The sequence below is a fragment of the Ctenocephalides felis genome, unplaced genomic scaffold (genome assembly GCF_003426905.1).
Source record: "Ctenocephalides felis isolate EL2017-DRISC unplaced genomic scaffold, ASM342690v1 CF-g0.4_SCAFFOLD_01604, whole genome shotgun sequence".
In the NCBI taxonomy this organism is placed as follows: Eukaryota; Metazoa; Arthropoda; class Insecta; order Siphonaptera; family Pulicidae; genus Ctenocephalides; species Ctenocephalides felis.
This window is the reverse complement of record NW_020537758.1, coordinates 2,667,397-2,686,446: the sequence shown is the minus strand read 5'-3', so window position 1 is coordinate 2,686,446 and position 19,050 is coordinate 2,667,397. Positions and strand designations below refer to the sequence as shown.

The window sequence follows — 19,050 nt, the reverse complement described above, 5'->3', positions numbered from 1 at the left end:
AACTTTCACTTACAGTCAAGTTGCTTTATTTGCACCAAGGGCATTTTTTCATTTTCTTTAAACCAACTTTTTCTTTGGCAAATTTTTTGAAATTGGTCTTAGATATTTAAAAACTAGATACAATTTTTTAAATCTTTTCATATTCATTTTTCCAAGAATTTATTCTGGAAAAGAAATATAAGCCCGAAAACTTACTTACAATTACTTACACTTACAATCAAGTTGCTTTATTTGCACCAAGTATATTTTTTAACCAACTTTTTTCTTAGCATATTTTCTGCAATTGGTTTTGGATATTTGAAAAGTAGATAAAATTGTCTAATTTTTTTTGTTTAAAGCAATTTTCCAAATTTTTTGCAAATTAAGATATTATAGCACTGAAACCTTTTCAAGTTGCTATATTAATATCCAGGACAATTTTTCATTTTCTTATACCAACTTTTTCTTTAGCAGATTTTTTGAAATTGGTTTTAGATATTTAAAAAACTAGATGCAATTCTTTAAATCTTGTCATATTCAATTTTTCAAAAATTTATTCCGGAAAAGAAATATAAGCCCGAAAACTTTTACTTACAATCAAGTTGCTTTATTTGCACGAAGTGTATTTTTTCATTTTCTTTAAACCAACTTTTTCTTTAGCAGATTTTTTTTAATTGGTCGCAGGTATTTCAAAACTAAATACAATTAATTTAAATTTTGTCATAGTCAATTTTTCAAAATATCATTTTGGAAAAGAAATATAAGCCCGAAAACTTTCACTTACAATCAAGTTGCTTTATTTGCACCAAGTGTATTTTTTAACCAACTTTTTTCTTAGCATATTTTCTGCAATTGATATTTGAAAAGTAGATAAAATTGTCTAATTTTTTTGTTTAAAGCGATTTTTCAAAATTTTTGCAAATTAAGATATAGCACTGAAAACTTTTGCTTACACAAGTTGCCATATTAGTATCCTGGACAATGTTTCATTATCTTTAAACCAACTTTTTCTTTAGCAGATTTATTGAACTTGGTCTTAGATATTTCAAATACAAATAAATGTATCTAAATCTTGGTATAGTTGATTTTTAGAAATTTTTTTGGAAAAGAAATATGAGCCAGAGAACTTTCACTCACAGTCCAGGTGCTTTATTAGTATCAAGGACATTTTTTCATTTTTTTTAAACCAACTTTTTTCTTAGCATATTTTCTGCAATTGGTTTTGGATATTTGGAAAGTAGATACAATTATCTAATTTATGGTAGTCAATTTTTCAAAATTTTACTTAGGAAAAAAATATAACCATGGGAACTTTTATCTACAGTCATTTTGCTTTATTTGCACTAAAAACATTTGTTTACTTTTTAGTGCAACTTTTTTTTTAGCAATTTTTATGCAATTGGTTTTAAATATATCAAAATTAGATAAAATTATCTAAAATGTGTCATAGTCGATTTTTTGAAATATCATGTTGGAAAAGAATAGTAAGCCTGGGAATTTTTATCTACAGTCAAGTTGCTTTATTTGCACTAAATACATTTTTGAAGCAACTTTTTTGTTCGTAGATAAAATTATCTAAATTTTTTATTTAAAGCAATTTTCCAAAATTTTTGCAAATAAAGATATTATAGCACTGAAAACTTTTGCTTACACAAGTTGGTATATTAGTATCCAGGACAATTCATTTTCTTTAAACCAACTTTTTCTTTAGCAGATTTTTTGAACTTGGTCTTAGATATTTCAAATATAGATAAATGTATCTAAATCTTGTCATAGTTGATTTTTGAAAATTTTAATTAGGAAAATAAATATAAGCCTGGAAACTTTTATCTACAGCCAAGTTGCTTTATTTGTTCCAAGGACATTTTTCATATTTTTTGAAGCAACTTTCTTAGCAGATTTTTTGCAATTGGTTTTAGATATTTCCAAAATAGACAAAATTATCTAAAACGTGCAGTAGTCGATTTTTCAAAATTTTATTCTGGAAAAGAAATACAAACTCGCAAACTTTATCTACAGTCCAGGTGCTTTATTTGCACCAAGAATTTTTTTTCAAATTTTTGAAGCAACTTTTTTCTTCGTAGATTTTTGCTATTGATTTTAGGTATTTCGGAAATAGATAAAAGTATCTATTTTTTTTTATTTAAACCGATTTTTCAATATTTTGAAAAAAAAAAAATTATAACTCCGAGAATTTCACTTACAGCCAAATTGTTTATTTGCACCAAGGACATTTTTTCAAACTTTTTAAACCAATATTTAAACTAACTTTTTTTTGAGTAGATTCTTAGCAAATGGTTCTAGATATTTCAAAAATAGATAAAATTGTTTAAATATTTTATTAAAAGGGATTTTTAAAAATTTAACTTTGGAAAAGAAATATGAGCTTGAGAACTTTTACTTACAATCCTGGTGCTTTATTAACACCAAAGGCATTTTTCATTATTTTCAATGCAACATTTTTTCAAGTGGATTTTTTGCAATTGGTTTTGGTTATATCAAAACTAGATAAAATTATCTAAATCTTCTCATAGTAGATTTTTCAAAATTTCAATTGTGCAAAGAAATTTGAGTCCAAGAACTCAGTGTATTCTTTATTTTTCCAGAAGAGGAAGAAATCGACGTAGTATCCTTAGGAGTATCTCACAACCAACCAGATTCTGGTTACTACAATTCCAACATCAGTTCCTTCAACAATGGTAAAGCAAATCTGCCAACATGTCCATCGAAGCAGGACAGAAGACAACTACAACTGGAAGTCACCAGGAAGATCTCCGAGAGCAGCAGCAGAATAAACAATGGTAATAAATGGACAGGATTTAAATGAATCATGAGATGTGATAAATAAATAGATGATTTATGATGTTTTGTTTTGCCTTGCAGATTTGATTATAAGAAGATCAATGTCATTCCTGAATCCCAAATCGTGAAACAACCTGGTGGTCTTAAAACACTTGTACCGAGGTCTAGACCGTCTTATAACAATTCCAGCAGGGACGATTCTGATGATGATTGTGAGTAAAATTAATTGTCCCTATTTTATGTAACTGTATATTAGGTTGTCAAATATCTCCCTTCCGCTTTTTTGCTATTGGTTTATAATACAAAAAGGCGGAAGGGAGATATTTGACAACCTAATATTGTTTTATTAACTTCCCGAAGGAGAAGTTTATGTTTTCATCAAAAAATCCGATTCGCTAATTTTATGTTTTCTCGACATTTCAAGCCATTCTGAATCGAATGAGACCGAATTTGGAAAAAGTATGTGTGTGTGTGTGTGTGCGTGTATGTGAACAGATTTTTTGCCGTAAATCGACGTTTTCTCAAAAATGGCAGGACCGATTTCAAAAATTTAAAAGCCTCTCGATGTATCTCGATGAGGACTATTGTTTGTCAATTTTGTGCTACGATCGGCCAAGCCGTTTCTTTATAAATCGCAGAAAAGTGAAAAAATTTTCGTCTACGTTTTAGCCCGCAATTCTGAATCGATTTTGAAATTTCATAAACCGTTCGAAAGATATTGGTTGGGACGTGCTGATTAGTTTTTGGTAGAGATCGGCCGGGCCGTTTTCTTGTAATAAAGTTTAAAAAAAAATTTCGACGATTTTATTATTTTTTTTGACGGTAGATAACATAGTCTTCTAGATCATACTAAAATATTTCGGCCCTACGACAACTGGTTCAGCTTTAAAATTCGTCAAAGTTTGCAAAAATTGATATCATTTTTTTGGCATTTGTCAAAATTAGACTTTTGATCGACGTTTTCTCAAAAACGCCTGAACCGATTTCAGAAATTTAAAAGCCATTTGATGTATTTCGGTGAGGACTATTGTTTGTCAGTTTTGTGCAACGATCTGCCAAGCCGTTTCTTTGCAATTTGAAAAAAAGTGTTAAACTTTTCGTCCACATTTAAGCTCAAACTACCGAACCGATTTTAACAAATCAAAAACTGTTCGAAAGATATTAGTTGGGAATGATACTGATTAGTTTTAGGTAAAAATCTACCGAGCTGTTTTCTTGTAATGAACTGTTGAAAAAAAATTTAAGCCGATTTTCATGGAACTTTTTTTTGCGATATATATCATGGTCTTATAGAACTTACTGTAATATTACAGCCTTACGACAAGTAGTTTATTTTTAAAAAAATCACCAAATTTTAAGAAAATGAGTAGTTTTTTTGACGTTTTTAAATTAAAATTAGACGAATTAACGTTAAAACAAGAGTTACTAATTACTCGGTATAACGACATTACTTGGTCTTAATGAATAATAAACCATTAAAGTCCTAAGGAAACTGGTTCAATTATAAAAATTATTAATCTTTGAAATTTTGCTTTTAGAAAATACTCCGCGTTAACGTGTTTGTTCGTTTTCAATTAGGTGTAATAAATCTACTCGGAATACTTTTAATGGATCATAAGTTAATTTATTTTTTATTGATTAAGTCGATTATTTACACATATCGGGAAGTTCATGTAACTTGCCTCAAGGCAAAATACCAAACCAACTAGTTTAACTATTATATTTCTTTTCCCCCAGATGAGGTTCCATCATCAAAGACAAAATCGAATCCAAAAACAAATCGAAAGAGGAAAAGGGACAAGAGTGCAAGTTCTGATGATGAATTCGACATGGACTATTCGCAATCTCAGGAGTTCTCAACATCAGCAAACGAGAGCAGTTCTTCGAGTCAACTCAAACCCATGAAGAAACGAGGAAGGAAACGAAGAAGCGATGATGACAACGTCTGGAACAACCATAATGGTAGGATTATATAATAGACATATAGTTCTACAAAAGTAGTAATAGAATTAATATTTATTTTGTACTCAAACCTAATTAGTCATCTTTGTATTGAAAATAATATAATATTTTGTATCAGTTTATCAGTTTTTATTTATTTATTCGATATATATTAAGATAATATTTCTTAATAAGGTGTGGAGCGTTCCTCTCGTTCAGCCCACAATGATATGGAAAGGAGGCGAAGAGTTGGCCTCAGAGTTTTGTTCGAGGAACTACGACAGGCAGTTCCACAACTGAGCTCTCGAGAAAAGGCTCCAAAGGTTAATAGAATTTTATATATTCATTAATAATATAATAAGATTTGTTAATGCTTTTGGAATGGTACTAATTCAGTTATTTTTATTAATATATTAATTAAAAGTAAATTATATATATATAGTGCAAAAGAAGTGAAACTTCTTAATGTGGAGTTTAAAATTTAATGTGGTTGAAATTTTTTTTTAGTGAATTTTTTTTTCTTTTTAACTTTATTGATATTGTTGCTTGCCATTGATAATTTATAACAATTTTAAACCAGTTGCAACATTTTTAGATGATTTATAGCATTTTTAGAGTTTTGCAACATTTTAGACAATTAATAACATTTTTAGACTTTTTCCAATATTTTTAGATAATTTAAAATATTTTTAGATATTTTAAAACATTTTTAGATAATTTAAAACATTTTTAGTCCTGTTACAGCATTTTTAAACGATTTACAACGTTTTACAATAGTTTTAGAAGATTTTATGACAACATTATTACAATTTTCAACATGTTTAAACTATCTTCGACATTTTTAGACGATTTACAATATTTTTAGACGATTTAAAACATTTTTAGACTTGTTACAACATTTTAAGATAATTTAAACTATTTTTAAGACAATTTACAACATTTTAGGAATATTTGCAACATTTTAAAAACAGTTACAATATTTTTAGACCTGTTACAATATTTTTAGGAAATTTAAAACATTTTTTGACTATTTACAACTTTTTTAAGCAATTTACAACATTCTATGAACAGTTACAACAATTTGGGTAATTTTAAACATTTTAATTTAGACAATTTAAAACATTTTTAGTCATTTTAAAACATTTATAGATAATTTACAACATTCTTAGAATATTTACAACATTCTTAGAAAATTTATGTTTTTAATAAATCAATAACATTTTTAAAAATTTTACATTTTCAGACAATTTACTACATTTCTAGAAAATTTAAAACATTTTGAGTTCATTTTGAATATTATTTGATAATTTAAAACATTTTTAGTTCATTTTGAACTTTATTTGATAATTTAAAACATTTTTAGACTCGTGATCACTATTTTAGATCTTTTATAACATTTGAAAATAAATTAAAACATTTTTTTAAGACCAATTAAAAACATATTTGTATTAGTTACAACATTTTCAGACTAACTGCAATATTTTTGAAATATTTACAGCATTCTTAGAAAATTTACAACATTTTTAAAAAATTTACAGAAGTTTTACAATTTTTGAAAATGTACATTTTTAGAAAATTGATGAAAATTATACATTTTTATTAAAATCACATATTTATAAGATTCACGACAGTTTTAGAACATTTACATCATTCTTAGAAAATTTACAACATTTAAAACATTTTTAAACCATTTAAAACGTTTTTAAAACATTTACAACGTTTTTAAATCATTTACAACGTTTTTGAAACTTTTACAACACTTTTAAAAAACTTGCTATATTTTTAACAACTTGCTACATTTTAAAAAACTTGCAACATTTTTAAAAATTTGCAACATTTTAAAAAAAACTTGCAACATTTTTAAAAACTTGCAACATTTTTAAAAAACTTGCAACATTTTTAAAAAACTTGCAACATTTTTAAAAAACTTGCAACATTTTTTAAAAACCTGCTACATTTTTTAAAAACCTGCTACATTTTTAAAAAACTTGCTACATTTTTAAAAAACTTGCTACATTTTTAAAAAAAACTTGCTACATTTTTAAAAAAAACTTGCTAGATTTTTAAAAAACTTGCTACATTTTTAAAAAACTTGCTACATTTTTAAAAAACTTACAACATTTATAGAAAATTCACATTTCTAGACAATAATAAATAATTTCATTGATATAATAGTAATGTATATATTTATGTATATATATATATATATATATATATTATATATTATTATTATTAATGTATCTATTTCTATCCAGGTGTCAATTTTAAGAGAAGCGGGAGCCCTTTGTCGAGAACTGAGAGCACGAGAGGAGGAGATGAAATTTCAAAAGAGGGAACAAAAAAGACTTTTGGAACGAGTCAGGGAGCTGAGGCGAGAACTTGCAAGTTCGAGAGCATAAACAACAAATCACTATTAATTAATTCAAAAAGGTTTCTGTAGATATATTATCACTCACTGACATACACACATACAATTGCATGTACATTTAATAATCATTACGTTTCACACAAACTCATGCATGATTTAGATCGAATGATATTATATAATTCATATTGGACAGAAATATTATTTATGGTAATTATTTTTCTATAAGCTGTATATATTTTTTTTGGAAAAGCTTGCGTACTAGTTAAGTCTTGGGAATTAAATGACTAATGATTAAATGACCCGGATTTTTTTTGATAAATTAATTTATTTGACGAAAACAAAAATTTATATTTTTGCTATAAGAAATTGACAAGATAAATTATTATTTGACTCGTTTAAAAATTTCTGCTTAAAAAATATTATGAATGAAAGTAAATAAAATTATTATTTTTTGTAGAATTTTTGTGCGTTGCATTATAATTATTACTTTTATGAAATTATATTAAAACAAATATTTTTGACTACGATTATTTACTACAACTAAATTATTCTATTGATAATTTAAAAAAAATAAGTAAAAATAGATAAATTGTTTTATAATGTGATATTTTTATATTTGTTTAAGCATTTTTATGTATCATTTTATAAAAATTCTAATTATACAGACTAGATATAGATTTTAATGCTTAAAACAAATATTTTGGAACAGTTTTCAAAAAAGTTTTGACTATAAAACTATTCTAATATTACACGTGACGTTTGAATATTTGTTTAAGAATTTTTAGAATTATTTTGCAACATAAAAATTCTAATGATTAAAACTGAAAGAATGTTTAATCGAATATTTGCAAAAAAGAAAATTCTATATGAAATATTCTACAAAAATACTATTATCAAGTTTTACAAATTTTATTTAGATTTATTTGATTAAAAAAAGAATGTTTGATTTATTCTGAAAAATTTGTATGAGAAAAACTGCAAGAAAATTAATTCATGCAAAATTCTTACAAAATTATTGCAAAATTCTAAAAAAATTCTAATTTTGTGGCTTTATTATAAGTTTTATTTATATTTATTTGGTTAAACAAAGAATATTAATATTTTAATCAAATTAAAAGTTTAGCAAATAAAACTGCAAAAGTGTTTAAACTGTTTAACAAAGAACTTGTTAGGAATCTTTTGTTTCTTAATAAGACTCTTCTATATAAATATTAATGATACGGTTTTATTAAGATTTATTTGGTTAAAAGAAAGAATAAATTTCTAATTTAATCGAACAAATAGTTTGATATTATTAAAAGTGCAAAAATGTTTTGACGAATCAGCAAAGAATTTGCTAAATGAATTAAATTATTATTGAACATTTTATAACATTAAACAGTTTTATTTAGAAAAATTTGGTTAAACAAATAATATAAATATTATTTTAACTAGATAAAAATAATAAGAATAAAACTGCAAAAATGTTTAAACAATTCAACGGAAAACTTGTTCAAAATCTTTAAAGAAAAAATTTCATGTTAAAATATATATATATATATATATATATATATATATATATATATATATATATATACTCACAAATTTTACAGTTTTATTTAGATTTATTCGGTTAAGAAAAAATATTAATATTTTTACCAGATAAAAAGTTATATGAAAAAAAACTGCTAAAGTGTTTAAACATTTTGACAAAATACTCGTTCAAAATCTTTTAAAAAAAAGATTCTATGTGCAAAATTATATATAAATACTCATTTTACAGTTTTATTACAAATTTTATTTGGATTTTTTCAGTAAAGAAAAAAATATTTATATTTTGACCAGATAAAAAGTAATAAGAATAAAATTGATAGAATATCCAAAGATTTCAATGAAGAACTCGTTAAAAATCTTTTAAAAAAAATAGATTTTACATGTCTAATTATACAGTTTTATTACAAATTTTATTCAGATTTATTCGGTTAAAAGAAAGAATATTCTAATTTAATTAGATAAAAAGTTATATGAAAAAAAACTGCTAAAGTGTTTAAACATTTCCACAAAGAATTTGCCAACGAAATCTTCAAATTAAATTAATATATTGGATTCATTTGCCAAGAAAAAAAAGACAATTTCTTTAGGATAATTTTTTTTCTCAACAAAAATGGTAATTCATGCCAAATAAAAATATAAGGTTGTCAAATATCTCCCTTCCGCCTTTTTGTATTATAAACCAAGAGCAAAAAAGCGGAAGGGAGATATTTGACAACCTTTTATTTGCCAGTATTTTATTTTTTTTTTTGCAACAGTCAATCTTTTTTAATTGTTAATTCTTCCACTGATTTAATAATCATCGCAGCAGAATTATAATATCATCTTCAAGGGATTTGGTTGGGTTCAATTCACCTTCCAATGAATTTTTGCCATCTGTCGAATCACTATCAGAGTCGGATTCATCCTTTAGTTTTGACTATATGCTTTGCTTCCTTAAATTTACTTTTCCAGACTCTGGCATTCTCAATATTTTCAAATCTAATAGCAAATAATTCAGATTGTGGCTTCTCATCAGCAAAGTCGGGAAAACATGTCCAATTGAAATCCTTTTTTGAATTACAATGAGAATTCAGCTGTATTTTTGGAGTTATGAAATGGTTTGCACATATCTTTAATGTTTTATAACTACACATACAGAAATTTTTTCACAATGCCTTAGTAACTTTATCTTCTCAGTTCCTCGTTGTAGAGACAGTCACTTCGAACAAAGATACAATTGGCTCAAAATGGATTTCATTTTGTTGGTCTTCATCATTACCAGCTTCTGATTTTTTAATTTCTTCTTTTAACCCTCTATCTGGTTAATATAGAATATTCTTTGCTTAACCAAATAATTTTTAATAAAACAGGATTTTTTTAAACGAAGTAAAATAATAATTCTACTTTGCAAAATGCCTTTTGTAATTTAAAAACCAATAATTCATTTAACCCCTTAAATTATTTTTAGTCAGTTTTTTGTTTAAACATTTTTGCAGTTCCATTCTAATATCTTTTTACAAATTAAAATAGAATATTGTTTCTTTTTTCCAAATTATTATTGATAAAATTTGCAATAAAACTGTAAAATCAGAATTTTTATAAAAGTATACACATAGATTCTTTAGTGTGAAACGTTCTATCAGTTTTATTTAAATAACTTTTTATCTGGTTGAAATAGAATATTCTTTTTTTTAACTAAATAATTCTTAATAAAATTTGCAATAAAACTGTAAAATCAGAATTTTTATAAAAGTATACACATAGATTCTTTAGTGTGAAACGTTCTATCAGTTTTATTCAAATAACTTTTTATCTGGTTGAAATAGAATATTCTTTTTTTTAACTAAATAATTCTTAATAAAATTCGCAATAAAACTGTATAATTAGATTTTTTTTATAATGTTTCACTAATAATTTATTTTAAAAATTTTCTTGGCAAATACTTTTTGTGAAAATGTTTAAAAACATTTTTCAAATTTATTCTAATATTTTTTTATCTGATTAAACTAGAATATTCATTTTTTTTAAACAAAAAAATCTGAATAAAATTTATAATAAAACTGTATAATTAGATTTTAGGTAGAACATTTAAACATTCTTGATAAAAAAAATCAGAACTTGATAAAAATCTTTTTTTCTACTAAATATACATAATTTTATATACATTGTAATTATGCAGTTTTATTGCAAATTTTATCAAGATTTATTATTTAGTTAATAAAAGAATATTAATATTTTAATCAGATTAAGTTATTAGAATAAAACTGCAAAAGAGTTTGAACATTTTAACAAAGAACTTGATAAAAGAAAATATTTTTTTCCACTAAAGAAAAAGATTTTGAATGCAACATTCTAGAAAAATGTGAACTATGCAGTTTTATTACAAATTTTATTAAGATTTTTTGTTTAAAAAAATGAATATTCTAGTTTAACCAGATAAAAAGTTATGAGAATAAAACTGTAAGAATGTTTAAACAAAAAACGCATTTTAAAAAGTAAAATTATTACTTTGGTTATAAAAAAATTATTGGTTTATTAAAAGAATTCGGATACAAAGATATTAGAATAAAAAAAGCTGCAAAAGTATTTAAACATTTAAACAAAAGAACTTGATAAAAGTCTTGTAATAAATTATTAGTGTGACATTCTATTAAAATTCTAAATTATACAGTTTTTTTTGCAAATTTTATCAAAATTTATTTGGAAAAAAGAAAGAATATTCTATTTTGATTAGAAAAAAAATGTTACAATAAAACTGCAAGAATGTTTAAACTTTTTAACAAATAACTTGATAAAAATATTTTTTTCTACTAAATATGCATAATTTTATATACATTGTAATTATGCATTTTTATTGAAAATTTTATCAGGAATCATTTGGTAAAAGGAAAGAATTTTCTATTTTAATCAGATAAAAAGTTATTAGAATAAAATTGATAGAATGTTCCACACTTTTCTGCAAAAATGTTTAAACAAAAAACTGACTAAAAATCGTTTATTCGGCTAAATTAATTATTGGATTTTAAATTATAAAATGCAAAGTAAAATTAATACTTTACTTGGTTTTGAAAAAAATCCTGGTTAATTACAATTTAGGGTTAATTAAATTTATTTGGTTGAGAGAAGAATATTCTATTTTAACCAAATAAAAAGTTATTTAAATAAAACTGAAAAAGTGTTTCAACACTTCCATAAAGAATTTGCCAATGAAATCTTTAAATTAAATTAATAGCACAATATTTTATACAAATTCAAATTATACAATTTTATTGCAAATTTTATTTAGATTTATTTGGTTAAACAAATAATATTAACATTTTAACCAGATAAAAAGATATTAGAATAAAATTGCAAAAGTGTTTAAACGTTTCAACAAATAACTTGATAACAATCTTTTTTTCTACTAAAAAAAGATTCTATATGTATAATTCTATATAAATTGTTATTATGCAATTTATTTGCAAATTTTATTCAAATTTATTTACTTAAGAAAAGAATATTAATATTTTAACCAGATAAAGAGTTATGAGAATGAAACTGCAAGAAAGTTTTTAAACAAAAAACTAAGTAAAAATCGTTTGGTTTAAATTAGAAATTAGTATTGATTACAAATAAGATACAAAACACAAAGTAAATCTATTACTTTATAAAATCCTGGGACTTAGTAAGCATTTTAACAATTTCCAAGACGAATACAAGTTGTATTTAACAAATTTTAGTAATATTTACTATCATAGACATGCAAAAACATTAACAAACGTTAATACATTACCATTTCACATCATTAAATAGAAAAGTAGTCCATTAATTATTATCAATGGTATATTATGAATTAAAAATGTAATTAATGGATTACGATAAATTTATTTCAAAGTATCATTTATCCCTCCCCTGCATTTTTTGTATATAGATAGAATTTCATTGTTATTACATAGTTTATGTATTTGTTTTGATTTAATATGAATTTTTTGTTATTATATTTTTTTATAGTAGAGCCTCGTGCTTTATTTAGTTAGCATAAGTAAGTATATATGACTATGTAACAAGGGACTATATATATAAATTTTTATGTTTAAGTTTTGTTTTCGGCGATTAAGTATTTTGTTTGATATGTTTATAACCGTGTACATATATTATTATTAGTCATGAACAAATTTTAGTCTTGTGAGCCTAATCTTAAATATTGAATAAGAATTAAGAATAGAGTTATGTATATATACATTTGAATGTACATTTTTTTTGTGACGAGCAATGCCATTGTGATTTGGATAGAAATTGTTGGCGAGGAGTGAAACTTTGTAAAGGAAATAGAGGGTTTTATATATATATATATATATATATATATATATATATATATATATAATAATTTATATCATTGTCTACCATTTGGTAGTGTCCCTGTCTATTTTTCTTAAGAAGTTTTACTTAAAAAAATATATAAAAAAAAATAGAAAACATAGAAAATGCATCTCCGTTGAAGGCGATGGACAAAAAATTATACTTCACATTGAGACGATCTCGATACTTATTGGTCTTTTATATTATTGAGTCACAATGGAAGTTCTCTTTTCAAAACTGAAAGCATTTAACGTTTATGTGTGTATTTTTTTACTGAAGAATTTATTTAATTAATTAATGGCCATTGTAATAATAAAATTGAATGAAATTAATTACAAAAACTTAATAAAATGCTGACCTCACGGACCTCTGATAGAAGTGCATTAGCAGAAGATGTATATATTATTTTATTAAGCTTAAAATATGATCATGAACTGTTGATATTAATATTAATTTGCTAAATTTATATATATTTACATAACTACATACTGAAGAAGAAAAATAATAAAAAAAAACTAGAGTAACAATTTATTATAACATTGTTTTATAATTATTTACTTAAAAAAATATAAATATACAAAAAAATAAAAAATAAATGAAATACAATACAAGAAAATGTCCTGAAGATTGTTATTTTTATTTCATTATTATTATTAATAATGATGATGAATTTATGAATTATATTTTTGTGTTAAATTTTATAATGGAATATTTTTTATGTTAAGTTCCTTGTTAATGTGAATTCATGTATTATTTGGACTTATAAATAATTAAACTAAATTGCATTTGTTTTATTATCTATTATGTATATATATATACATATATATACATGTTTATTTTCAGTGAGCAGTGGTTTTGATTTAAATGCATTAAAATATAAAAGATATGTTTCAATTAATTTATATATATATATATATATATATATATATATCTTTTTAATATTTTCTTAAAATATTTTTAATCTACGATTTCTGATTTATTTCATACACACAAACACACACACACACACACATATATATATATATATATATATATATATATATATATATATAAGATTCTCATAGCACACCTCTAATAAACTTGATTTCAAACCCCTAACAGCATATGCAACCCGTTACACTTCATATATACACGATATATAAATCTTTTATATGAAGAGAATATATATACATATATTCACGATATATGAACTACGGTCCCATATATAAATGCCAGTATATAAATCCATGGATAGATACCCACGGATTTTCATAGACACTTCTCATATATAATTATATGTGAGATATAATATCATAAATACACTCATATATACCACCTCTATAATTGTATGAGCGATATATAAATTCCTATGAGATTCTATGAGCGATATATAAATTCCAATAAGATTCTCATAGCCGACGTTAGTTCCGCTCGAAGCCACCGAGTTTAGAGTAGCGCCAGCGTCTATGAAATACACATTGTGTATGTGTGCGTGTATTGAATACACGTGATTGGTGGATTCAAGAATACGTGTGTGTTTAGGGAGTCCATCGCCAGTTATATATCAGTATATTGAGAGATATTGCGAGCACGGACAACTCCTTAACAATTTTGTGGTGACTGTACCAATTTTATTAGGGAGTCCATCCACTGCCCAACAATATATGAATATTTAATAGTTAGGAGGATTTTATTGTTGACAATCAATAATTAATTTGACAATTTTGATTGATTAATTATTTAATTTAAAACAATTAACTTTATTTATTTCAAATAGTTGATACTATAATAAATAGAATTTTTATAAGCAAACATAAAGAATATATATATATATACATGTATATATGTGTATATATATATATATATGGAGTATGGATGTATATATATATATACGCCTCTTAATTATATGAGCAATATATAAATTCATATATAAATTATAGATTCTTATAGTCCACGTTAGTTCCGCTCGAAGCCACCGAGTTTAGAGTAGCGCTAGCGTCTATGTCGTCGTAGGGAAAGAGATATACGCATTGTGTATGTGTGAGTGCTTTGAATATGTATGTAGTGGTGAAATCATATATACGTGTGCAGTTTAGGGAGTCCATCGCCAGTTATATCATTATATAGAGGATAGTTGCGAGCGCAGACGACTTCTTGTCAATTTGAGGTGACTGTACCAATTTATTAGGGAGTCCATACTGCCTAATAAACACATGGGGTGTAAAAATTTAAGAGACTTTTTTTGTTTTTTATTATTTAATTAAAAAATGTGGCAAAACTGAAAAAAATATACATAGACTCTACTTAAGTCTTTATAAAATACGAATTAAATTATATACCAAATTTTATTAAATATACAAAATATAAATAAAAAAAAATATGCATTTTAATTTATATATTTATTTAAATCAACACAATATAAGTTTAAATAATATTAAATATTGAGTAAATATATATTTAATACATATTATAACAATAATAATAATTTTAGGTCAGTTTTTATAATCTCAAACATACTTAATTAATTTATATATTGTATAAAAATCAATTTTAACTATTTATTATTATGTTTATAAACTATTTGTTCAATAATTGCTAATTGTACATGTAATTTCCATTCTAATTATTATAAAAGAGAACATTAGGGTTTGAACAACCCAAATACGCGTGAAATTTTAAATCATCACTTTGGGGTGTTCTGAGCAAAAAACGGACAAAATTCTCCCCCCTGAACCCCCCGCTCGAAATCCGTACATTTCTGAAGAATCGTATGCCATCATTCTGCAACCCCTCCGGCAACTTTTCAATTTCCAGTATTTTTTCACCCCCACATTTGCCATAAATCCATTCTCAGTGTCCTCCCATATAGTCGGCGGCCATTTTGCATCTCGGTAGCCGAAACGGCTGAAGGACTTCACTAATATCATCGAGTCCAGGGTGATCCAGTTCGAGTCCAACCCTCGTGGTAGTTCCAGTTATCCAGTTGTTCATGAGTTGTTCATAGTAGATCCATTGTCCTTCAGTGGACTTGTATGGAGCTGAAAGAAAATAAACGATTAGTTGTGGTTGAATGGTTAATAAAATATTAAAGACAAAATTGAAGTCCTTATAAGAACACAAAAATGCGTTTTGTGAAACAGATACGTGGCCGAGGTCGTTGAGGAGCAGACGTTTGTCAATTGTCCGCTGGTGTTGTGTCTAGTTCGAGTCCTGTGCGAAAGAACGAGAGGAAAAAATTTTAATTTGCCGAAAGTTTTGTACCTCAAAGTAGACAAAAGACTTTCCCATTAAATCTGTTGGCCGGGACGAATAGCCGAGGTCGTTAAATAGCAATGGTGCTCCGATGGTGTTGTCGGCAGTTCGAATCTGCAGATAATCAAAAAAACCTTTCGAAATGCAGGGAAAAGAAGCAAAATATTAATTTTCAAAAATCTTTAAATCCTCGAAATAGACAAAAGGCATTCCATAAAAAACGTTTCATCTCAAACGACTAAATAGCCAAGAGCGTTAAGTGGTCATCGTGGTAGTCGGATGTTCTTCAGATCGATTCCAGAAGAAGTAATGTATGTGGATGAAAAATAACTGGTAAAGTTTTTCAAAATGATCAAATGTTAGTTCAAAGAAATAAATTCAGATGGCAGGTTGATTAAATTTAAATAACTAGAGTGGAGCGCCTGATACAGGGCCTTTACAAAATACTTGGAGCTGTCAAACTTCAACAGTCCTTCCCGAATTAGAAAAGCGTTTCCAAAAAAATTGTATTATTCTACAAGCAAATAGCCGAGAGCGTTTAGTCGTCGACATCACGTTGACTGGCTAAAGGTCCCTCGGATCGAATCCCAAAGACTCGGCTGAAAAATTCGAATCCTAGTTTTTCGGAATCGACAAATATTAGTTCAAAATATTAAATTCAGGTGTCGCATTTCGACCTTGACACTTAGAATATTTCTGAAAAACAAAAACTCAAGATTCGCACTTGACTGTAAGAGAGATACATAAAGAGAAGAGAAAATTAAAGTAGAGGAAGAACTGGGGAAAGAGAGGGTAGACAGGGTGATGAATAAGAGAGATGTGTATGATACATATTCTTTATTAAAATTCAATATTAATACAATATGAGAATGAAAATAACTTTTATCATCAATAACTCAAATAGCCGAGTGGTTTAAGGGACCGCATACTCGGTGAAATAACTCTGGAGGCACAAGGTGAGCAGGATCGAATCCGGCTAAAGCGACGACGAGCAACTCTGAAGCAGAAAAAATGGAGCAGTGCTGGTGACCGGCTGTTGGCGAGCGCAAAGGGTCCTGAAACGAACACACCAAGTGATGGTCAACCAGAGGTCCATGATGCGAGAGGTTACATGCAGAGAGACACATTGCGGAAGATGCATGCCGGACCCAAAAATCTGCCCAAAAACCACAACATGCGAAAAAAAACACCAAAAAAGGAAAAAAAATGTGAAAAAAGCGGAAAAAAGGGAAAAAAAGGGGAAAGAGGAGGAGGAGGAGGAGGGAGAAGGGGGAGGTGGGAGCCTAAAAAAAAACCCCCTAAGTCCCAGGTCAATTTTTCTCTTTTCTGTTCAGCGTTGAAACTTTTTTATGTTTTTTAGTGTTCCCTCACACCAATTCCCAAAACCAACACTCAAATGAAATCAAGTCCACGTTGAAATTTTCACAACGAGAAAAAATTACTGGGACTTAGTTAAAATATTTAACTTTGCCCCAATAAAATTTTCTCGTTGTGAAATATTCAATGTGAGCCTCATTCATTCGAATGTTGGCTTTGGGATAATACAGCATGCATAAATAACTCGTCTGTCTTAATTGAAAAGGTTTCAGAAAATATGGACTTAGAAAAAAAAATGATCTGAAAGGACTTAAAAAAAAAAAAAAAATCGAAAGAATTATAATCAGAAAATTTGGACTTAGAAAAAAAAAATATCTGAAAGGACTTAGAAAAAAAAAAAAAATTATTCGAAAGAATTAAATCAGAAAATTTGGACTTAGAAAAAAAAAATATTTGAAAGAATTATTTAATTAATCGATGATATGATGTTAATTGAATCCAAAAAATTATCTTAATCGAATCAAAATTGTTGATATGACTTGATGAAAAATGTGAAACCTTTACAATTAATCGAGACACAAACAAATATAATTGATTTGAATTCAACAAAACTTTAAAAATGTAAATTAATAATTATTTGAAACAAACTAGAATTGTAAAAACTTAAAAATTATTCATTACTTTAAAACGTTTCAAAATCAAATAAAAAAAGGATTTAAATTTAAATATTGAATGAAATGACGAAAATGTTTTGTTTTATTCAAATCAACTCTTTCAACCTTTAATCAAACTGCATCAACTCGAATAATAAAATAATTACATTAGAAGAACAAAAGTATAAATATTGAGAAAATGTCTCTTAAACATGTAGCCAAAGCAATTGTGTAATAATTAGTTTAATAATATTTAGTGCAAACTTATTCGACTATTGTATTTATATAAAAATCTATCAAGTTGATGCAGTATTAATTAAAGAGTTATCATCAATAAGAATGAATGTGCATGCAGTCACTATCGCCACAGGGAAAACACATGACTCTTGATAATAGTAATGTAATCCAAAAATTCATGTAACAATGTAAAACATCTCTTTAAAAATGTAATGATACCAGCTAACAACATCCACAAGGTGTTGTAAAAAAAGATAAATTTGTAATAAGTAACTTTTCCTTTATAAAACAGACAAAATTCCTTGCTAACGTGAGATATATTTGCTGTTGAAATGTTATCCGATAAACAGACTCTTCAGAACTAGAGTTCTATCTGAAATACCATTAATTTAGGAGTTTCTCAAGGGTGTATGCTAGGACCCTTCTGTATATCCTATACACAAATGATATTCAGATGAAACATTCGCTGAAGATGATGCAGTCATCAGGATAACAAATTAACAACAATATTATCACAGATTGATCATCTGATTGTCTATTTATGAAACTATAAAAAAAAGAATTTAATTTCAATGCCTTTGATACATAAGACAAGTGTTATAACTATTATTTTGTATTGATATAATGTATTTATATATTGCACTTGCTTCAATAAATAAAAGAATTCAATCA

General features: G+C 26.0%; 2 protein-coding genes across 2 annotated transcripts in view; both read left to right on the top strand.

Annotated features, from left to right (window-relative positions):
• The first annotated feature begins 2,889 nt into the window (after positions 1-2,889).
• Positions 2,890-7,385, top strand: LOC113372376 (myc protein-like). The gene is made up of 4 exons (XM_026612697.1): positions 2,890-2,993; positions 4,519-4,743; positions 4,918-5,045; positions 6,978-7,385. The coding sequence occupies exons 2-4, from the start codon at positions 4,611-4,613 to the stop codon at positions 7,119-7,121; spliced, it is 405 nt and encodes a 134-aa protein (XP_026468482.1). The 5' UTR covers positions 2,890-2,993; positions 4,519-4,610; the 3' UTR covers positions 7,122-7,385.
• Positions 7,386-18,340: 10,955 nt separating this feature from the next.
• Positions 18,341-19,050, top strand: part of LOC113372825 (lipase member K-like) — a 3,615-nt gene continuing 2,905 nt past the window's right edge. The window contains exon 1 of the mRNA XM_026613163.1: positions 18,341-18,372. Within this exon, the coding sequence (XP_026468948.1) occupies positions 18,341-18,372 (32 nt within the window). The remainder of the gene's footprint in view (positions 18,373-19,050) is intronic.